The sequence below is a fragment of the Oncorhynchus gorbuscha genome, linkage group LG15, assembly GCF_021184085.1.
Source record: "Oncorhynchus gorbuscha isolate QuinsamMale2020 ecotype Even-year linkage group LG15, OgorEven_v1.0, whole genome shotgun sequence".
Lineage (NCBI taxonomy): Eukaryota > Metazoa > Chordata > Actinopteri > Salmoniformes > Salmonidae > Oncorhynchus > Oncorhynchus gorbuscha.
The window spans coordinates 42,078,731-42,101,668 of record NC_060187.1 but is presented as its reverse complement, the minus strand read 5'-3'; the positions used below and the strand labels follow the sequence as shown (position 1 = coordinate 42,101,668).

At 43.9% G+C, this 22,938-nt stretch overlaps 1 protein-coding gene across 9 annotated transcripts in view; it reads right to left on the bottom strand.

The window, feature by feature from the left end:
• Window positions 1-559: 559 nt before the first annotated feature.
• Window positions 560-22,938, bottom strand: part of LOC123997160 (unconventional myosin-IXb-like) — a 100,127-nt gene continuing 77,748 nt past the window's right edge. For 5 of the 9 annotated variants that reach the window (XM_046301264.1, XM_046301271.1, XM_046301269.1 and 2 more), the window contains 26 exons: window positions 22,131-22,253; window positions 21,876-21,956; window positions 21,299-21,409; window positions 19,159-19,284; window positions 18,813-18,962; window positions 18,411-18,568; window positions 17,039-18,175; window positions 16,815-16,884; window positions 16,469-16,624; window positions 15,450-15,550; window positions 14,293-14,399; window positions 11,121-11,272; window positions 10,851-10,958; window positions 10,594-10,764; window positions 10,164-10,205; window positions 9,438-9,549; window positions 9,215-9,288; window positions 8,907-9,099; window positions 8,556-8,684; window positions 8,196-8,301; window positions 7,915-8,046; window positions 6,604-6,727; window positions 6,245-6,295; window positions 5,098-5,216; window positions 4,789-4,916; window positions 560-4,413 (listed from right to left, as the gene is read on the bottom strand). In XM_046301264.1, the coding sequence (XP_046157220.1) occupies window positions 4,352-4,413; window positions 4,789-4,916; window positions 5,098-5,216; window positions 6,245-6,295; window positions 6,604-6,727; window positions 7,915-8,046; window positions 8,196-8,301; window positions 8,556-8,684; window positions 8,907-9,099; window positions 9,215-9,288; window positions 9,438-9,549; window positions 10,164-10,205; window positions 10,594-10,764; window positions 10,851-10,958; window positions 11,121-11,272; window positions 14,293-14,399; window positions 15,450-15,550; window positions 16,469-16,624; window positions 16,815-16,884; window positions 17,039-18,175; window positions 18,411-18,568; window positions 18,813-18,962; window positions 19,159-19,284; window positions 21,299-21,409; window positions 21,876-21,956; window positions 22,131-22,253 (4,023 nt within the window). In that variant the 3' untranslated portion in view covers window positions 560-4,351. Of the gene's footprint in view, window positions 4,414-4,775; window positions 4,917-5,097; window positions 5,217-6,244; window positions 6,296-6,603; window positions 6,728-7,914; window positions 8,047-8,195; window positions 8,302-8,555; window positions 8,685-8,906; window positions 9,100-9,214; window positions 9,289-9,437; window positions 9,550-10,163; window positions 10,206-10,593; window positions 10,765-10,850; window positions 10,959-11,120; window positions 11,273-14,292; window positions 14,400-15,449; window positions 15,551-16,468; window positions 16,625-16,814; window positions 16,885-17,038; window positions 18,176-18,410; window positions 18,569-18,812; window positions 18,963-19,158; window positions 19,285-21,298; window positions 21,410-21,875; window positions 21,957-22,130; window positions 22,254-22,938 lie in introns of all 9 variants that reach the window. The other 4 variants (XM_046301267.1, XM_046301270.1, XM_046301266.1 and 1 more) reach the window with 4 other exon arrangements.

Sequence of the window (22,938 nt, the reverse complement as noted above, 5' to 3'; positions counted from 1 at the left end):
TAGGTTTGAAGCACTTCCAAATACACACTGCTATCTATCAGTGGTTCCCTGGCTCACTTTTTGAAAACACATGAATGGGTTTGTTAAGGTTCAAAATGCCTGCCAGGGTGGATACCTTTTCAGATCAATAATAATAATATGCCATTTAGCAGACGCTTTTATCCAAAGCGACTTAGTCATGTGTGCATACATTTTACTGTCACACTGCTGTATGGTCCAAGTGTAGGAGTTAAATGCTTTGACACCCTCTGTCAGATGTGCTCCGCCCAAATGTTTTGATTTCCACAATTTGAACTGTGACTTGTTTGAGTGGTGGTGGTAATGTCCTTTGGCACAATGCTCCCAAGTCTGTTCCTTTGCTGCAGCAGATAAGACTATAGGTAAAAATCAAAGCACCCTCAATGTGTGCATCAATACATGTGCAATTGTATTAAATGCATCTTTTTTGGGGCCTTGGCAGATCTTGTCCATGTGTTTAGTACATATTCTCTATATTCGAAGCCTAACAGCAGTTGGTACTTCTTACAGTGATCACCAACCTTTGAGTCAAAAAGCAAGCCAGGATCTACATTCTTTTTAAACATGACTTAAATGTAACAATAAAAACAGTTTGTGCAGTAGCCTAATACATTCACACCATTGGCTATATGCCTGGCATACCAATATTGTTCTTCTCAGACCGTATATTTCAAAACAAGCTTTGATAAAATAGATCAGTTGGTGTAGCACTTGAGGCACAGCTGAGCATAAATTTAAATAGTAACTGCATCTGATGGTCATGGTGCTTTCAAGACAAAAGTGAACTCCAAAAGAAACTGTGTCAAATGACGTCAGTGATCTTCAGGTCAGAAAGTTGGAGCTCTAGAAAGATGCCCGAGTTACGAACTTTGAATTCCAAAGTGGATGATCGTTCAAAACTAATTTTTCCCAGTCAGATCTCATTTTTTGTCAGTTGTCTAGAACGCACTGAAGTCTTAATCTCAGTTTTGAACACTGCATTAGTCTCAGTGGAGGGAGAGAGCAGCAGAGAGTCCGCCTCTCTTTCCTCCAGAGGGGACACCTCTTAACTGAAGTCGCACCGCTTCCACATCTGCCTCATGCACAAATATTGTTCCTATGACCAGAGATTGAAATATTCCATGATATTAAAACAAACAAGATGCTAATAAATAATAAAATGCAGGGCTATCGATACACTTGGCTATTCATTCATTGCAGCTGCAGTGCGAGTGAAAGTAGGGAGAAGTGCATTGTTTTGTAATAGTGTTGAATAAAAACTTATTTACAAAAACAGCACTCTTGCTGGTCATGGTTTTATAAAAGTTACGAAATCTCACGTACGCTAGTATCAAAGTTTGCTGTGGGCAGTGTTGTGGAAACTATATACAGCGCAATACGGGGAAAAGGGAGTGCAAGCCTTTATCGTTGGGAGTAAATGATTAACAGTCCCTGTTGTCATCTTAGTTCACTTTGATAACTTCCTCATACTGTAAGGACAGACAAAAACAAAATGTGCCACTGTCTTGTGACACAAGATTCTGCTTTTAGTTTAGAGAGAATAATCACAAGTAGGATTCCTTACATACACTTTGAGTCACTTGTATTGGATGCTTACATCATTAGCTGCCTCACTACATGGGTTGACCTCTCAATAATGAACATCCAGATTCACTACACTGGTCTCTTATTTTGTCTCCGCCTAGTGGTGAATCAATGGTAAATCCCCAAAATTAAAAGACCACAGCATGGGATACAAGCATGTACTGTATTGTCCTGTTAATATTCATTACAGCTCACATCATTCAATTCACACCATTCAATCCCAGACATTCCAAATTGGCATTCTCAGTATGCAGGCACAGACATACAACATCAAACAGCAGTCAGAAGGACAGTGATTCCTCACAAAACCCAGACATCACCCCCCCCCCCCCACAAAATGTAATCCATTGGAAGAAGTATTACCGGGATATTTCTGACATTTTGTCTTTATTCCTTTAACACTCCATAATGTTGAATCTGTAGATGCTGCAAAGCAACAATTAGTGTCATATGAAGCTTTAACGCTTTGCTCTGGGGTCCTACTAATAACCCCAGACAGGTACCCAAAATGATCAGTTCAGGTTCACATTTTGAACACGTCAACAATGGCTTGGTCGATTGTGTTGGTTCTCCTCTACATGCTAGGAGGCATTTGATAATGCATTAGACTCGTAATACAGGTCCCTCAAGAGTCTATTAGCTCAAGCAATAGCTCGAGCGATGCAGAAGGAGCTAGGCTATCGTCCTGTGCTAACACATGGACTGTTTCCTACCCAGAGCAATAGCTCAAAGGTCTAAAAAAAACATACGAACAAGACTTTTTAAAAATGAGATGTTTCAGGTGTTATGTCCAATAGAGCAGTGATTATTAAAGCAATGATAGATGAGAATCATTGCTATCGATACATATATTGTTGAACATAATATACTCTGCGGGCATATCAAAGTTCCAGACTGGGGTGTCTGTTACTTTTAGCGTTATGATCCAATTTAAGCATTACCAACAGAGTGAAAGTGAAAATGGATTCCTGCTGGTGATTTTCAGGATGTGCAATGATACAAGTAAAAGGAGGGTTGTGATTGGCTACAATGCCTACTACTATGTCAATTTCTCTGGATAAAAATGGGCCATAACTTAAACTAACAGAGATCCCACTCTTGAACTTTGATATGCACGTAGACTAAAGTATGTTCAACAATATATTGATAAATAGGCCAAATCAGTCAAATCTATATTTTCAATATTCATCAATTAATGTAAAACATGTCTTATTGAAATTAAAATACTACTCATATTACAGAGCAAGAGGTAGAGCTTCATATGACACCAATCTTTACTTTCGCATCTACAGATGAAACATCATGGAGCTTTAAAAGGAGGCCTAGGTGAGGTCCAGAATGACATACATATGCCAACTTTGATGAATTATTTCTCAAATTATGCGTTTAGATACAAAATGTCAAATATATGACAATCCTTCCTCCAAAGGACTATTCCATAGATTACATTTTGTGAAAACCAAAAGCATGTTTTTGGGGGTCTGGTTCCGTGAGGAATCACACATTAGTATTACATGTCAAACAACTTTTGAAGAGGGGGTCCTCTGTAGTCGATAGTGATCCTGACCCTCCGATTGACATAGTGGCAGGTACAGTACAGTTGACTGAAGCCATATGTATGTAGCTGCAGAAACATTACAGAAAGTAGAATCTAAAAAAAAAAAGGTCCATTTATAAGACATGGCATGCAGACCTTGACCAGGGTTTAGCGGGTTTTCATCCAGGAGGAAAGTGGCTAGAGTGCTGCTCCCATTTCCCCTTTGACAAGTGAAAGCAGTTCCTATACAGGGAGGAAATGGTGGGAGAGGGAAGAACGTGGCGTCAATCCATTTCCCACGAGAAGGCTGTTCAAGGCCCCATAACTGGATCACAAGTGTTTTGGTCCTCGTTCGAGCATGTCTCGAGTTGGTACAATTTCTTTGAATCAGCACAAGAGTATCATACAAAGATACATACCCCTCTCACCCTCATCGAATATTAAAAGTAGAAATTACCAACGAATTTGTACACTGACAATGTGCAAATCAAGGCACTATTGACTTTACACTGAGCAAACTGTTTGAGTCTTCTCATAAGGAGACCGTGGAATGGAAATGTGCAATTGCCTGCAGTTTTTCCTCATGAAAACTAAGTATTTAAAAAAGAAAACATTTGTCCATAGAATCCATGTGGCCGCGCAAACTTGATTTAATTTGTCTCTTAAAAAACTACAACAATATATTAAGTGTAGAAAAAGTGCTTGGTGACACATCCTGTTATTACCAGGCATAAGTCACAAGTATATAAACACACATCCATGATCCGTGTCCATGGCAACAGCGACAATAACAGACTCCATACTGTATCCTCAAGACCGAGGGGGGCCCACCATAGATATCCAGTTCCTTATCGAGTTCTATTCTGCCTCCTGTCTGTGTCAAGCTGGGTCACTATAGGGGATGTCGGGGTCCGAGAAGCGTCTGAGGGCCTTGCTGGTGGCCTGGAGACTTTGTGGTGTGGAGCTAGAGAGGGAGGAGATGGAGGAGGTGGGAGAGGGGAACAGGCCTTTGTCTGGACTGATGTACAGGGACTAGGTGCCGTCTTTGCGTCGGGCGGGCTGTTTCCGCCTCTTGATCAGGCTGAAGCCACGGCTGGCAGGAGGGTTTGAGGGCCGCAGTGGGGGGTTGCGAGCGGATGCCCGGCGGCAGCTTTACCGTGCCGAGGATGATGGGGTGATGGCGTTGTGGCCGGGAGGTGGAGCCAGAGGAGACTAGGTTGCAGAGAGAGGAATGCCCCCTGGGGCCTTAGGTCTCTGGGCAAGGTCAGCTTGGCCTAATTCAGCAGGAGAGAACGAGGATGAGAAAGTACATGTTAAGAGGGGAAAAAACAGCATCATCCACTCAGAGTTCGAGAGTAACAGCAATCCTGAAAGGGCTCAATATCACCACAAATAAACACCGTGTTAGTTCGGTCAATATCTCTGTGTGCCACACAGACACACAAAACATTGCTTGTGAAACTGGGAGCCTCCAACATGCTAGAGACCAGACCTCCGCCACCCTCTTTAAATGCACCACCAGTTTCACCACAGCTTGTCTAGACCTACATCAGAGACAACATGGACAGACGGGGCCGGGTAGGCCGATGAGAAACACGTGTGTGAATAGGTAGGAAAGGGGGGGGTGAGACAGTACCTTTAATACTGACCTTCGGGCTCAGAGTTGTGGCAGCGCTCGTCCAGCAGGCTCTCAGAGCTCACCGACGCCTCAGAATCCAGGTTCTCCTGGTCTGAACCAGGCTGCTCCAGCTCTGGCAGTCTGTAGGCTAGTTCCTCCCTGGAAAATAGGGGGAAGGGAGAGACAGAGAACAGAGGGGTCACAAAAGTAAACAAGGGTTGGTGGATCTCCGCAACCCAAGACTATATCAGATATAACACGTGTATAAATCACAGTATTAAAATGTGCTGAATTCAGTGGTGAATCTAGGCGTGACTCAGAGGCTCTGCTCGGTTCTTACTTCTCCTGTTTGATGGACTTGATGCGCGCCATCAGGTTCTTCTCAGCCTCCGTATCGGAGTCCAGCGGAACATCGTTCCCAGGGACCACAGTCGGGTCAGAGCACTCTTTCTCATGCACCTGGGAGAGAACACAGTTATTCAGGACACCTCAACGATTGGGCTGTCGCAATGGCAAGTCTCCACCACACCGGTTAAGAGGATGAATGGAGGGGAATGGTGGTGGTGTGGGGGTTAGGGGGCTGTGTTAAGTAATCATGCATAGTGTTGCATAAGGTACCAGGGAACCATGATACCCTAAGGCAGGCAGGAGGTTGTGTCACGATCAGTAGGGAGAAACAGGCACTATGTTATTCAACCACACAACATGTAGGAAAACGTCGGTATCAGATGGGAAGGGTTTGATGCACTATTGAACGCAGCTTGAGACTGCAAATCTGAGCAGAAGTCATGTCATACAAGCTTATTTTACACTAGGAGAAAAAAGTATATCATCAAGACAGACAAGTCATTCCCATGTCAAGCATTCCCCATTTCCCTGAGTTCCAATTCTTGGTACCGGTGAACAGGAAGAATCCACAAACCATGCCTCTAAAACCGTGGTTGTGCTGTGTGGAATCATGTATGTTCCACAAAGCACAAGTGAGTTATGATCAAGAGTGAAATGTCACTAAATACTAGTCAACCATACAAAAGTCAAACCATACACAAAATCCTATGTAGAAAAGACCAACAACACCAACCCAACACCATCACCCCGAAGAACCTTCCCATCACAGACGCTGGGGACTGAAACAAATATGCAGTATCACAGGGGTCTAACAAGTTCCCAGAGAGCTACTAAGAGCAGGTAAGGTACGCAGGCATTTGCTACAGTGCAGCACTAACAACTCTACTGATCCTGTTCTTTACTCGGGTCCACCATTCGTTGACTTAGTTGTGTTAACGCTGGGCTGGAACAAAAGCCTGCATGCCCTGTAGTTCTCCGAAACCATAGTTGGGTGACCACTGCAATATTGTATACTACCAGTTAGTATGAAAAGGAGGGGAAGGGGGGGGGGGGCATCGACTACTACACGTCATGCAGACTGGTAGACATGGCAAACTGCATCTAGCTACCAGGAGAACTGGAGCTAAGTGGATACGTACCACCACTCCTTTGTACGGAGCAGAAAACCTGAGGGGCAAATGCCAGTGCAGCTGAAGGGAGAACCACAAAACAATGAGCAGTAACCCACGATGGACATGGGACAGTAGAACACTGCCCAACAGTACATCAAGTCCGTGACTATGGTTGGTTTGCCTAGTGAGTCTACGGACCTGGTAAGTGTTAGGGTCAATCCATTTCAACTCAGGAAGTAAACAGAAATTCCAATTCCAGATGTTTCTCACAGAGAGGCATTGAGAAAAACAAATTGAAATGTCAGTTAACTTCCTGTATTGACATGAGATTGACCCCAACCCTGGGTATTGTTCAGACAGACCAAGGCATGTAGCATTGTGCGTACCGTGTTCTGCCTCTTGAGTTTGAGCTGGTTGACTGCCAGAGCCTCGGCATACTCCAGCTGTTCAATCTCTTCCATCTTCTCGTTGTAGCTTCGGATCTGCTCGTTGATCAGCATCTCCACACACCTGGGACACAGACATTACATCTTAGTCATCCAATTCTATTGTGTTAAAGGCACTGCATTGTTCTTCATAGAGTGAGTGTCCTACCTAGTTGCCTGAACAAAATCATCACTTGATAACAGCAAAGACTAGGGTTGAGATCAATCAAATTCATTCTAAAATTGACCATTTATCTTATTGTATTTCTTTCCCCTTTCTTTTTTATTTCACCTGTATTTAATCTAGGTGGGCTAGTTGAGAACCAGGTAGGCTAGTTCATTTACAACTGCAACCTGGCCAAGATAAAGCACAGCAGTGTGACACAAACAGAGTTACACATGGAATAAACAAACACACAGTCAATAATACAATAGAAAAAGTCTATATACAGTGTGTGCAAATGAGGTAGGATAAGGGAGGTACGGCAATAAATAGGCCATAGTGGCGAAATAATAACAATATAGCAATTAAACACTGGAGTGATAGATGTGCAGAAGATGAGTGTGCAAGTAGATATACTGGGGTGCAAAGGAGCAAATAAATAACAGGATGGGGATGAGGTAGTTTGACGGGCGATTTACAGATGGGCTATGTACAGTTACAGTGATCTGCTCTGACAGCTTGTGCTTAAAGCTAGTGAGAGATATGAGTCTCCAGCTTCAGTTATTTTTGCAGTTTGTTCCAGTCATTAGCAGCAGAGAATTGGAAGGAAAGGTGGCTGAAGGAGGAAGTGGCTTTGGGGGTGACCAGTAAAATATACCTGCGGGAGCACGTGCTACGGGTGGGTGCTGCTATGGTGACCAGTGAGCTGAGATAAGGCAGAGCTTCACCCATCAAAGACTTATAGATGACCTGGAGCCAGTGGGTTTGGCAATGAATATGAAGCGAGGGCCAGCCAATGAGAACATACAGGGCACAGTGGTGGGTAGTATTTGGGGCTTTGGTGACAAAACGGATGGCACTGTAGTGAGTGTTGAGTGTTGGAGGCTATTTTGTCAATGACATCAGAGTCAAGGATCGGTAGGATAGTCAGTTTTACGAGGGTACGTTTGGCAGCATGAGTGAAGGATGCTTTGTTGCGAAATAGGAAGCCAATTCTAATTTAATTTTAGATTGGAGATGCTTAATGTGTCATTTTAAATGATTTAAACATTTGTTCCATATATATAAAGTAACAGTGGTTCCAGCCTATGCAGTGATCAGAGACTTACGTGGTGGTCTTGGCCACGTCCCTCATGCTCATGAGCGGGTCGGCGCTGTCGGGACAGCGGAGGATGCAGGGGGCAAACACGATGGCCAGGGAGTTGGGAGACATGCGGTTGTGAGACTCCTCCTTAGACACTCTGGGAAAGGAAATAAACGTTACTCATGTTTGAGGGGAAAAATGTGTCCTTTCAAATTGTATTCGTCCAGCAACATAAACTGAGCATGATGTTTTTTGTCATTAATCCTTTATTCAACCAATCGAGAGCCCCGGCCATGAGTATCGCACCTGACTAGATGGAAGACGAGCCTTTCCAAGGTGTTGAAGCATGCGGTGGGGAGTTCTTCCAACACTTTGTAGATGGCATGTAGCTGTTCTTGCTTTTCAGGATGTTCTGAAGGAGAAAAGTACCAACATTTTGGATTAACAACAAATGTAACGCAATGACACTCGACAATATTACACCACATTTCAACATGCAGTAGAATAGCTCAGTAGAATATACAAAGGAGAGCATAACCCACATGGGCTGATATAGGGGCTGAAGAAGAAAAGAAGAGTAGCCATCTCTCTCTCAATCCTGGAGAAGAGCCATGGTCTATAGCGGGGCAGAGTTTTGTCTAAACCTAGCGTTATAACAGGACTCACCTACGGCCCGAAGGAAGTCATTGTAATGAATGAAGGTCATGAGGGGGTCAGGCAGTTCCCTCAGCCACTGTTTGACCAGCCCCGTCACTGTGTGGATGGGGTAGTCCTCCAGGCACACAGCGTGGGGGTCTGCCACACAACATCAACCATTACACAAGTCATGGAATGGGAACATGAAGAGGCATTCTTACGTCATACATACGATCTTTAGGCATTATGAAATAAAACAAACACGCTGGTGCTTAAATGTTAAGTACATCTTACGTAGAACCCTTCAAGTGTTAGCCTTCAATATCTTTGTAGCTCTCTTGAAAGCGCTGCTATACAGTTTATGCTATGGCTGGTCCTTACCAGTCTCCATTAGCTGGTGGAGCTCCTTCATGCGGTTGGCAGAGCCAGACTTGCGGTAGATCCCCTCCGTGTACAGGCCGTTCATCTCCACGTGCTCCAGCATTATCTCCAGCACCATGGGAACAGTGTTTTTGTCGCTGGTCAGGTGACAGACTCGCACCCCAAAGTGCAGGCCTCCAGACTCCTCATCACTCTGCATACAGACGTCAACCGTCAGTGGCAGGTTAGTCACATAGGAGTAACATAGGGACCAATCCTGACTTGACATCAGCCAAATCATGGTCCAAGAATGAGGTTAAAAAGTATACCTTTTTGACACAAAACGTGGAGCAGTCTGTGACAATTTTGCAGAGGCACTTCTTGTGGCACACCATCTTGCAATCTGGAGGAATACAAATATTATCTTAGCATTTGAGTTCACGGTGGGGCTCAGAAGAATGTAAAAACTATTCTCAACATTCACATCAATCATTTGGAGTGTCGTACTTGTTACTTAAATATTGTACGAATATTTGTGTGTGTGGTACTCACAGCTACACATGCAGGCTTTCTCCATGCCCCAGATATAGGAGCTGCACTGGTCACAGGACTGCATGATGTTAACCTGGTACGTGCTGAACACATGGTCCAAAGGGTTCTCCATCTAAACCATAACCACAGGACCATTGATATAAATCTTTAGAGTCGTTTCTTTGAATACATACAGGTACCTGCCAAAAATAATGGAAACACTTGAGTAAATTAGCAGTTGCTTCCACACAGGTGTGGTTCCTGAGTTAATTAAGCAATTAACATCGCGCTTAGCGTCATGTATAAAAATTCTGGGCAGGCCATTGTTTTGGCTACCATGGCAATGCTCCTATAGGATGACAATGCCCCCATCCACGGGGCCCGAATGGTCCCTGAATGGTTTGATGAGCATGAAAACAATGTAAACCATATGCCATGGCCATCTCAGTCACCAGATCTCAACCCAATTTAACACTTACGGGAGATTCTGAAGCGGTGCCTGAGACAGCGTTTTCCCATCAACAATACACCACATTTTAGATGGAAGAATGGTGTCGCATCCCTCCAATAGAGTTCCAGACACTTGTACAATCTATGCCATGGTGCATTGAAGGTGTTCTTGCTTGTGGTGCCCTAACGCCCTATTGAGTCACTATGTTGGTGTTTCCTTTATTTTGGCAGTTACCTGTTTCGTGCCATATTGAGAACAAGAGTGGAAAGATTTTAGGGCTGATCCTTTGTACTTACACTCTTGTATTTTTTGCGCCTCTTCTTCCGAGTTTTATCAGGCTGAAATACAGACAAACACATCAATACCCAATTTATTTAACCCATATATCAAATCAATGCTGTGTTTATCATACAGCGAGGCACTGGTTTTACAAATGCCTTAAATGGTTTTGATTTTGTCTTTCTATTTGAGCAAAAGAACACAGCATTAGCCATAGCAGAATGCAGGAAATTAGCTTTAAAACTGCAAAATGTTCTCTCCGCTCCATGGCAAAATGTGAAGAATTGCAGGAAATTGCCTTAAAAAAAAGATGGTGGCCTTTAAAATGTTCAACCGCGCTGATGGGTAGACTGCCACACCCCTATCACACCCACCACCTAAGTCAAGCCTCTTTTTGACGCAGAAAAAACATTGATAATAGCCCTATGATAAAATAAGCAAGTTCACCTTAGCTGGTTCTGCCTCCTCCTTCTTGATCTCTCCCCGTATGAAGCCATCCAGGACAGACTGAAAGAGGTTGACCACCAGCTGCACCTCACCCTTCTGCTTGTCTCCGGCCAGGCTGATCACCTTGTTCTGGTAGCCACGCATCAGACCGTTGTAGCCAATGTGGGGTTTCTGTCCACCACGGGAGAGAAAGAAAGAGTCAGAAATGCATAAAGCATCAACCATTCATAATCCATAGTGTGTGTGTGTCCACATACTGGGAGAGAGTACATTCCCTTGATGGTCTCTCTGAACTGCATGGTGGCTGTGACGAAGATGTGCTCGGTTGCCGACAACTGCTTCCCCCTGGAGCGGAAGTCATTCACCTACAGAGAGATTAAACACGTGGTCAATTGAAAATATCACGGAGCATACAATAAGTGTATTTTAGCTCTATGCATCTGGAAACTACACAAGGTGTGTCACGGAGAACAACCCTCATAACAGTTAGGCTTTAGCTGTATGAAGAAGCAGAAAAGTGGTCCGACCTGATTCCCCAGGAACTCATCCAGATGTCGGAGCTCGTTGGCGTTGGTAATCTCCCGGTCCAGTGAGGCGTTCCACTGCTCTGAGACCCGTGTGGCCCGGCTGATCTTGATGGTGGGGTTCCGGCTCACTGCCCGACCTCCACTAGCCGGGTCTGGGTGGGAGCGGGATGTGTGAGAGAGGTGGTGTTGTGTGGGAGACACAGAGAGCAGTGTTGTCAATATGTACAAATAACATAATACATTATTTGAAAACAAACAATGCTTGGAATAAAGATTTCTAACTTTTCTGTAGAATCTGACAGCCATCAAAGCTCTAAAACTAGGAAGTACAACAAGCTGTAAAATGTAGATTGATGGGACCTGGGCGCATTTTATATATAGTGAACAAAAATATAAATGCAACATGTAAGAATTAACAATTTCACTGAGTTACAGTGCCTTGCAAAAGTATTCATCCCCCTTGGCATTTTTCCTATTTTGTTGCATTACAAACTGCAATTTAAATTGATTTTGATTTCATGTAATGGACATACACAAAATAGTCCAAATTGGTGAAGTAAAATAAAATAAAAACGGCTTGTTTCAACAAACAAAAAAAATCAAACTGAAAAGTGGTGCGTGCATATGTATTCACCCCTTTGCTATGAAGTCCCTAAATAAGATCTGGTGTAACCAATTACCTTCAGAAGTCACATTATTAGTTAAATACAGTCCACCTGTGTGCAATCTAAGTGTCTAAGTGTACACACGCGTGTGTGTACGCACACCTGTTCTGAAAGACCCAAAGTCTGCAACACCACTAAGCGGCACCATGAAGACCATGGAACTCTCCAAACTGGTCAGGGACAAAGTTGTGGAGAAGTAGTGATCAGGGTTGGGTTATAAAACAAAAGTTCTGAAACTTTGAACATCCCACGGAGCCATTATTATTAAGCACCACAACAAACCTGCCAAGAGAGGGCCGCCCACCAAAACTCGCAGACCAGGCTAGGAGGGCATTAATCAGAGGCAACAAAGAAAACCCTGCAGGAGCTGCAAAGCTCCACAGCGGAGATTGGAGTATCTGTCCATAGGACCACGAAGCAGTACACTCCACAGAGCTGGGCTTTACGGAAGAGTGGACAGAAAAAGCCATAGGTGAACACATATGGCGTTCGCCAAAAGGGGCATGTGGGAGACTCCCCAAACAAATGAAAAAAGGTACTCTGGTTAGATGAGATTAAATGTTGCTTTTTGGCCATCAAGGAAAACGCTATGTCTGCCGCAAACCCAACACCTCTCATCACCCCGAGAATACCATCCCACAGTGAATCATGGTGGTGGCAGCATCATGCTGTGGGGATGTTTTCCATCAGGGGGAACTGGTCAGAATTTAAGGATGACGCTAAATACAGGGAAATTCTTGGGGGAAACCTGTTTCAGTCTTCCAGAGATTTGAGACTGGGACAGAGTACTTTCCAGTAGGACAATGACCCTAAGCATACTGCTTAAGCAACACTCACGTTTAAAGGGAAACATTTACATGTCTTGGAATGCTCTAGTCAAAGCCCAGACCTCAATCCAATTGAGAATCTGTGGTATGACTTAAAGATTGCTGTACACCAGCGGAACCCATCCAACTTGAAGGAGCTGGAGCAGTTTTGCCTTGAAGAATAGCCAAAAATTCCAGTGGCTAGATGTGCCAAACTTATAGAGACATACCCCAAGAGACTTGCAGCTGTAATTGCTGCAAAAGGTGACTCTACAAACTATTGACTTTGGGGGGGTGAATAGTTATGCACGCTCAAGTTCTGTTTTTTTGTCTTATTTCTTGTTTGTTTCACAAAAAAAAGTATTTTGCATCTTCAAAGTAGTAGGTATGTTGTGTAAATCAAATGATACAACAACACCCCCCCCAGGCTGTAAGGCAACAAAGTAGGAAAAATGCCAAGAGGGGTGAATATATTTTGCAAGCCACTGTACAGTTACAGGAAAATCAGTCAAATTCATTAGGCCCTATTCTATGGATTTCACATGACTGGGCAGGGGCACAACCATGGGTGGGGGCCTGGGAGGGCATATGCCCACCTGCTGGGGAGCCAGGCCCAGCCAATCAGAATACGTTTTTTACCCACAAAAGGGCTTTATTACAGACAGAAATACTCCTCAGTTTCATCAGCTTTCTGGGTGGCTGGTCTCAGACAATTACGCAGGTGTAGGAGCCGGATGTGTAGGTCCTGGGCTGATGTGGTTATACGTAGTCTCCGGTTGTGAGGCCAGTTGGAAGTACTGCCAAATTCTCTAAAACTATATTGGAGGCGGGCTATGTTAGATAAAGGAGCATTCAGTTCTCTGACAACAGCTCTGGTGGACATTCCTACAGACAGCATGTCAATTGCGCACTCGCTCAAAACTTGAGACATCTATGGCATTGTGTTGTGTGACAAAACGGCACATTTTAGAGTGACCTTTTGTCCCCAGCACAAGGAGCACCTATGTAATGATCATGCTGTTTAATCAGCTTCTTGATATGCCACATCTGTCAGGTGGATGGATTATCTTGGCAAAGGAGAAATGCCCACAAACAAGGAGGTAAACAAATTTAGCATCAACATTTAAGTAATATATTTGTGTGTATGGAACATTTCTGGTATCTTTTATTTTAGCCCATGAAACATGGGACCAATACTTTACATGTTGCGTTTATATTTTTGTTCAATACATTTTGTTTTGTCCATGAAATGAAAGCTTTTAACTTCATTCCAAATTAGTTTCTTTTACAGGGTTCTTCATATCACTGTAGATATAACATCCCTTTTTACCCCTCTTAAACACCAAACTCTCATGCACTGCCATAGCAAGAGGCTAGAGCCAAATTCATGAAAAGTCCAAACTATCTTGTTTTGATAAAATCTTAATCCTACTTGCCTCATTATTTACCCTGAAAGCAAACACCTGGATTTTCTCTCTGGGTCCCATGTTCAGGAAGTGGCTGACCCTGTATCACTCCTACCTACATCACTGCACTTTTTCAGCACCTTCACATGATTAAAACCACTGACAATTCCAGACCAGATCAGCACAAATAATGTGAGCCTTATTGTATAACCTATTGTAGAACTATGACACAGAGTTTTTCCTGGTCAGGTCACATATTTGGTGTCCCTCAAGGCTGCGACCAGGTGCCTCTTACCTTCTCGTTCGATCAGGGCCTGGGCCATGGTCAGTTCTACATCGTCAGGGGTCTGAGGCTCCTTATGGGGACGTTTCTTCAGGATCTTCCTCAGGAACCCTGAGGGTCTACAGCGCAATCAAACTGTAACCGCACTCAGTCAACGCAAATGCACTGCAAGTCTAACATATTAACGTGTATTATGGTTTTTAATGGGTTTGACTAATTCTTGGCGCAAGACTGCACTATAGTAAATAGGCACAGGTGAGTAATGTATCTGATCCTAATAACATGTATAACAATTACAAGAGTACCTGTTGTTCAGACATAGATCACATCTGCCACCATGCATGAGAATTGGATAGAACATGCTTTGTTTTAGTGAACAGATGTGTGAGATGTGAATGCTGAATGTTTATGAAAGGTGAATATCAAGAGGCAGACCTGTGAGGGTTTATGTATGCAAGACTACAGTACTACATTTTCTCATCGGTACAGTCCAGCACCACATATTTTCAGGGTTTACAACTCCGCTCACTGAGAACCATGGTAACAATCCAAAGCTAAATCAAAACAAAGCGCAATATTTGATCTTCCAATCCGATAACTTTGTCATGGCACATTCAAAAAAGTGAATTAATGAAAGAGTAAATGAAGTTAAGGAATTTATCCCATCCAATAATCTGTCTCTATAGCTATATATGGGAAACTCTAGTTTGTGCAGCAAGCCACATGAAGCTGGACAGTTTGATTACACAAGAAAGAGTGTTTTCCCATGGGCCATCTGACTCAGACCGCCTGGGTGGACAAAATCGTCTGCTGAAGTGTTTTCCTCCACTGTTACTATATTAGCCTCTTTCCATCACCATCACACAAGCATTGGGGTTATCCAGAAGACCCTTAGGACATAAGTATACGATTTGACATCCAAAACCCAAGGCATCAAACCATAATATTGGCCAAGTATGGTTCTAATCTACACCACTAGTTCCCAAACCATTTTATGCTGTGACCTGCCAAAAGCTCTTATGACTCATCAAATAAACAAAACCAATATTTCTAGGTCCAGCAGTCTCTTTTCACAACCCAAAAGGAATCAGCCATGAATCAAGGCAGGACTATTCTGTTCCCCATCCTGCTGTACAATATCTCCCATTAGTTTCCCTGAAGCAGCGTACTTCTCTGGGGTGGAAGGATGAGTATGGACAGTGTCCTGGTGGCCTGATGTGTCATGGGTCCTCCTCTTCATGCTGCCCTTTGACCCATCCTCTGTAGGAGACTGGTGATACAGGGAGAAAAAATAAGAACAATGTGAGGAATCAAACTAATTCCCTTCCCATTGAGCAGGTGTTCAAAAGCAGTTTGAGAAGATAAGGCCTTGTTAGAAACTCAATGGTGATAGATCATTTGTTTCAGTTGTGATAGGAAAGAAATGACATTTCCAGCATTCAAGAATGGCCCCAAACAAATAGCAACCAATAAACTTCCATGAGAACCCCACCTACACAACTTCCAGAAACACCCAATCTTGGCGACAATTACTTTAAAAGTTCACCACTTCTCATAATTGATACACAAATTATGGATGACGTTCTCATTTTATTACCTGAAAAATACACCCATGTTTATTCCCATCAGCACATTGACCTTTTTTTGTGGTGGATTTGGGGAAAGCCAAATTATTGAGTCCACAAATAATCTAGGACCACTTGTTATTTAAATAACAAATGAATCATTCAATTGAAAAATGAGTTGCGTTAGGAATCCACAGGAAAGTCATTGCCTAATAACACACTTACAGTAAGAGCCTGGTAAAATGATAGCTACGTTACAACTACTTCTTTTTTTGCTGCCATGGACATGACATTTGATAAAATAAGATTAACTGCTGGGTGAAATAACCCATGACGACACCCATGGCTTGCCGAAACAGCTAAATCATGACGGTCGACCAGAAAGGTTTTCATTGTGGAGTTGACCAACCCTGAAGTGTATTCACTCCTAAGCCTCTTTATTATGTTCTGTGTTACATCTAAGGAAGTGTATGATGATGGGGTTAAACACTATGGCAGAAAAGGTCAGAAAATGGAGTCCAGAGATAGAGCCAAAGGTGTGCGAGGAGGCACCAGGTTTGCTTTGGCTGGCAGGGCTCAGTTTCTCTGAGATGGCAAGCTGTGCTCTGGCTTTGTGATTATACCTTATCCATGGACTTTGAGTGCAAGGGCCTGCTTGGGCCCACAGGGGACAAAGGGAAGCAGGTCCAATAGTCCACTTCTGCACTTTTCTTAAAAGGCGAGCGTCTACGAGCTAGCCGACGTTTGTGTTTGGCACGTTTACGGTAACGTGACCTGACCTAGCCAGAAAAGCACAACGACACTTTGAGCTTCCATTCAGATGCCTTGCAGGAAGGATGTGATGGGCTAGCTTCAGCCTGTTCAGATCTGATGTGCTGCCCTCATATTTGATGAAAAGAAAAACAGTTAATAAGAAAAGGCAAGGCACACATTATGGTGGGTATAATACTAGAGCAACAAGCATGTTACCTCTCTGTTTGACGTAGCACCAGCCGATCCAGGGGACATAGCATCAAAAGATGACGAGTTTCCAACACTCCTGGAAATAAAGTAAGTACGATACAGAGATGAGGGAAATTCATGCTCATAACTGGGGGAATCATCAGTCCTTCCTCATGTTGCAAAAACAATGACATCAAAAAATGATATGACATGATATAGTGTAGATATCAGAAGGATATGAAATGTCGTACTGTGAATATTTTTTTATCCTGTCCTTGCTGTGGGCCTCAGGAGGACTGGTACTCTCTGGTTGTTGTACATCAATCTTTCCCTCCTTCCATTTCTCTGCCTTCTCCTTCATAGCGTCCTGTTGGCTGTAACGAGTCAGGTTGCCTGGACCCAGGACCTCATGGCCGTTCCTGTTAGCCATTGGCTCAGGGGGGTTCAGGGGTAAGGTGCTGGGGCGTATAGGAGCAGGAGTGGTGGGTTTGGCTTCCTTCTTCCCCTTGTCGTCCTTCTTCCAGGCTACAAAGGTGTACTGGTCCATCTCCTTGCTATCCGTCCGGCCTTTTGGCTTTTCCTCGGCTCGGCTGGCTGTCTCCTGATCTATGACCTTAGGGGATGGCTCCTCCTTGGTGGCTGCCGAGGCGACCCGCTTACTCTCTCTTTGGCTGTGCTCCAGGCCCCGCTGGCGCCGAAGCTCCCTCTTCTCCTGGCTCCTGGAGGCTGTGACCTTGTGGAGGGGGGGAGGACGTAGCTTCTTCTGCCCTGACTGGGGGTCTGCGGAGGGGGTAGCCTCCGCAGCCGCCTGAGCCCCCTTGTGTCTCTCTGGTGAGTGGGGGGCAGCTGCCTCTGTGGTCCCCCCCTCTGGCTCCTCGGAGTGGGCTTGCTCCTGTTCCTCCACAGCCTGGCTCTCCTCCTCCAGCTGGGGCCCAGCCTCAGCCTGTGTACTGTTGCCCTTATCAGGCTGGGAGACTGCAGAGGCATTCCCCTTTTCCACCTTCTCAGAAGGTGAACTAGCTGCAGCTTCTCCATCTTCCACTTCCTCCCTCTGCTCCTCCTTGTCCTGGACAGGCACTTTGTCCCAATGCCGGCTCTCATCTAGAGTCCTTTCAGCTACCACCTGTGCCTCTAGTTCCTCCTGTGTCTCAGGTTCCTCATTGACGCTTTCTGCCTGCCTCAGCCTTGCCTCTTCATTCTCCCTCGCCCTCCTCTCTGCGGACTCCCACTCTGCCTCTTTCTTTCTCCTGAACGCCTCTTCCTCTGCATCCATTTCCAGTCGGGTTGCCTCCTCTGCCTCTCTCACTAGCCTAGCTGCAGCTTCCTCCCTCCTGGCCTCCTCTTCCTCATCCTCCTTTTTCCTCCTGTCCTCCCGTATTGAATGGCACCTGTAAAGTCCAACATGATTCAGAGGTTGTTCAACATCCAAATCACAATGTTAGGCATCTCTTAGAATTTTCTAAGTATTTATAACAAATAACTGTGGGGATTCTGGCAACACCAGTACCGGAATTCATGAGATGTTGTTAATAATAACTTAGTCGCTGTTTACCAGTATCTCGAGGCATTTCAAACGTATAAATACTACATTAAGTATTTCAGTGGTGTGGCCTGGTGCTGTACCTCCTCCGTGCTGAGTGTCCTCTGGCCAGAGCCTGTATCTTCTTGATGCTGGTCCGCCTGCGGAGGTACTGTGATCTCTGTCTAGAGCCCCTCCAAACGGCCTGAATCAGCGTGGCCGCCTGACGCCGTCTCTCCTTGTGTTGCCTACGCCATGCACGCTGGAAGGGACGAACAGGGGCAAGAACACATTATTAGCCTGTCTGCAGAAATATGATTGTCTCATATAGGAAGATTATTGGACAATTTATATGTATTTCTTGGGAAGAAATAGACACAGAAAATGATCGTATTCAAGGCATTCCATACAGGGAAAAGTAATATCTTTGAACTGACATCAGTGCCTTTTCTGTACAGACAGTTTTATGGTGGAACACATAAAGGAAGGGTTATCACACAGCTTACCTGGATCAAGATGGCCGCCTGTCTCATCTCCAAGAAGTACCTCCTCTCCAGGCGCGCCCTGAACCAGAGCTGCAGGAAGATGATCTTACGCATCACGTCCTTGTGCAGCATGTCCTGCAGCTGCTGACGCTCTAGTTCCTTCAGGTAAACCTGAAGATCACAATTGAAGAGATACAAGAGACACATAAGTGGAAAACTCTTATTATACATCTTTGGGGAACATAGGCTACCTGTTAATTTTCCTTATGCTAATAGTTTAGAAAGTAACACCACGATAGCCTATATCTTTAACTTATCATAGGAAAGTGAGGTTTGAGTAAAAAGAGTGAAGGAGCGCTTGTCTAACCTTGGTTTTGCCTATCTGGTAGGTGGTGTGGTCTAGATTCATCCTCTGGAACAAGGCTGAGATGTCCTCTGGCTTGGAGGGTGTGGCGTTTTTGGGCAGCAGCACTCGGAATTGCTCGATGAATTCCTATTTATGGAAGGTACTTAGTTCATTGACCAACACAATCACAGATTTTCGTGAAATAGATAAACTACTTATTTGCAATTCATAACAGACAAAAAACATTTTTTTTTACTTTGACCACACAATATTTTTCATAACACATTCTTGTCCAGTACATGATTTTCTTCATAATGAATTCCAATTTGTTGTTAGGGTCTTGGAATTATATGTCACGGTAATTGGCCACGCCAATATACACGATCAGACATCACCATTGGAGGGGAGAGGGGGATTAGCGCATATCAGACAACTTTTTTTTTTTTATTATGTGATTTGCACACATGGGTTTGGGTTGCTAGACCTTCACGTTATACACACATCCTCCCAGACCAAACTCCCTCCTATCATTTCTGTATAAAGTAACCTACTGCCTTTATCTGTGATTGAAGTGCACTGTATACAAAATAGTGTGGTGGACAATTATTTTTGTACTTGTGTCCGCCATGAATTTCTACACAATAATTTATGATAGTGGGTTACATTAAGACAGACAATGCCCAATAAATATGTTCCTTCTTATACTGAACAAAAATATAAACACAACATGTAACAATTTCAACGTTAGAGTTCATATAAATCAGTCAATTGAAATAAATTAAGCCCTAATTTATGGATTTCACATGACTGGGAATAGTAATCTGCATCGGTTGGTCACAGACACCTTAAAAAAAAATACCAGTCAGCATCTGGTGTGACCATTTGTTTACCTCATGCAGCATGACATTTCTCAGAGTTGATCAGGCTGTTGATTGTGGCCTGTGGAATGTTGCCCCACTCTTCAATGGCTGTGCGAAGACGCTGAATTTTGGTGGGAACTGGAACACTGTCGTACACGTCGATCCAGAACATAGCAAATTTGCTTAAGGGGTGACATGTCTGGTGAGTGTGCAGGCCATGGAAGAACTGAGACATTTTCAGCTTCCAGTAATTGTGTACAGATCCTTGCGACATGGGGCTGTGCATTATCATGCTGAAACATGAGGTGATGGCAGCGGATGAATGGCATGAAAATAGGCATCTGGATCTTGTCACGGTATATCTGTGCATTCAAATTGCCATCAATCAATTGCCATTGTTTGCTTTCTGTAGCTTTGCCTGACCATGCCATGCCACCATGGGGCACTCTATTCACACACCGCCATACACTGTCTGTCATCTGCCCGGTACAGTTGAAACCAAGATTCATCCATGAAGAGCACACTTCTCCAGCATGCCAATGGCCATTGAAGGTGAGAATACCAAACTGTAGTCAGGTCAAGACCCTGGTGAGTATGACAAGCAAGCAGGTGAGCTTTCCTGAGACGGTTTGAAAGTTTGTGCAGAAATTCTTCAGTTGTGCAAACCCACAATTTATCAGCTGTCAGGGTGGCTGGTCTCAGGTGATCCTGGAAGTGAAGAAGCCGGATGTGGAGGATCTGGGCTGGCATGGTTACACATGGTCTGCAGTTGTGAGGCCGGTTGGACTTACTGCCAAATTATCTAAAACAATGTTGGAGGTGGCTTATGGTAGAGAAATGCACATTCAATTATGTAGCAACAGCTCTGATCGACATTACTGCAGTCCGCATGCCAATTGCACGCTCCCTCAAAACTTGGGACATCTGTGTTAGTGTGTTGTGTGACAAAAACTGCACATTTTAGAGTAGCCTTTTATTGTTCCCAACACAAGGTGTACCTGTGTAATGATCATGCTATTTAATCAGCTTCTTGATGCAAGACACCTGTCAGGTGAATGGATAATCTTTGCAAGGGAGAAATGCTCACTAACACAGATGTAAACAAATATGTGCCCAAAATGTGAGAGAAATAAGCTTTTTGTGAGTATGGGACATGTTGCGTATATACTTTTGTTCAGTATATATATATATATATATATATATGTCAGAGTTACACAGTTAGCTATTGGTAAATAATCAACAGATATTGCTTCTTCCCGGTGTCTGCTGGCTATCTGAGTCAGTGAACAGGTGCAGCGTACCTGGAAAGTGTACTTGGCTCCATAGCCAGACCTTCGGATGCGAACAGTCTCCAGCATGCCTGTGTAGCGCAGCTGCTGCAGCACCAGGGTCTCATTCAGACACATCTCCTTCTGTACACACACACACACACACACACACACACACACACACACACACACACACACACACACACACACACACACACACACACACACACACACACACACACACACACACACACACACACACACACACACACACACAGAATGTCATTAGAGGAACGAACGCAATCATTTTCCTCATATTGGTTGTAAGTAGTAGACTCAATGTTCTTTATTTATGCATACCTATGTACGAATAACGTAACGTATAACAACTGATACCAATAATGTATAGATGCTCATGTGTTATAGATGACTCCTAATGGAACTGTACCATGTTTTACTATAACTGCTTTTAGTGTCACAAAACTATGAGTCGTCCACAACGTGGTTTTTAAAATCTGTATTTTGTATTGTCAACTACCGTATCATTATGGATGGACACTTGTAAAATACGAAACTCCATTAAAACATGTTTTTAGTGAAGTGACTTTACCTTCTCAGAGTTGGAGCGAATACAGCGGACGAAGAAGGGCTCTGCTCTGCCCAGATTCTCCAGCAGCTTTGTCAGAGACGTCTGTCAATGTAAAAGAGGTTTCATGTCAATTAAGACTTACCTCAACAAACATTTCCCATGTTCTGCATCTGCATTGTATGAAGTTTGCATTGTGTGAAGTGTGGCTATGTATTTTCAGGTGTATGTATGTTAGTGACTGCCTGGCTGCAGTATTTGCTGGTGAGATCAGCTGACCTGGAACTGAGCACTGATGCTGGGGGTCTTCTTCTTCTTGTTGAGGTGATGCAGAGACTTGGTGGAGCGGTCGTGGATGGTCCGACCGACGATGAACTTCAGGGAGCGAGAGTCCAGCAGGCTCTAAGGAACAGCATCAACACCACAAAGTTCTAAACGTCTGCAGATAGCACAACAGTCTCATTGATACTCTCGGAGTTAAATGAAATGTTTTGAAGGAACAAGACCCTCACTGGCCAGTTTATTAGGTACACTCCACTACATTTTTAGTAAATACCTGTAGTCAACTTGTGCAATATGTTAGGAGATAAAGCAGATTGGGTTCTTCATTAAATCGGTCAGATTAGTTTACAATATTAAGCTTACTGTAGTTTCCAAGAACAGTTGAGCCAGTCACGTAGCTTATGCCTGCCCATATCATAAGCCCACCATGGGGCACTCTGTTCACAACGTTGAGATCAACAATCCACTCATCCACACAATGCCATACACATGGTCTGTAGTTGTGAGGCCGGTTGGATGTACTGCCAAATTCTCTGAAACAACGTTGAGGTGGCTAATGGTAGAGAAATTAACATGACATTTTCTGGCAACAGTTGACACAAAACTGCACATTTTAGAGTGGCCTTTTATTGTCCCTAGCACAAGGTGCACCTGTGTAATGACCATGTCTTGATATGCCACACCTGTCAGGTGGATGGATTATCTTGGCAAATGAGAAATACTCACTATAAGGGATGTAAACTAATTTGAGAAAATATGAGAGAAATATGCTTTTTGTGCATATGGAAAATGTCTGATATTTTAT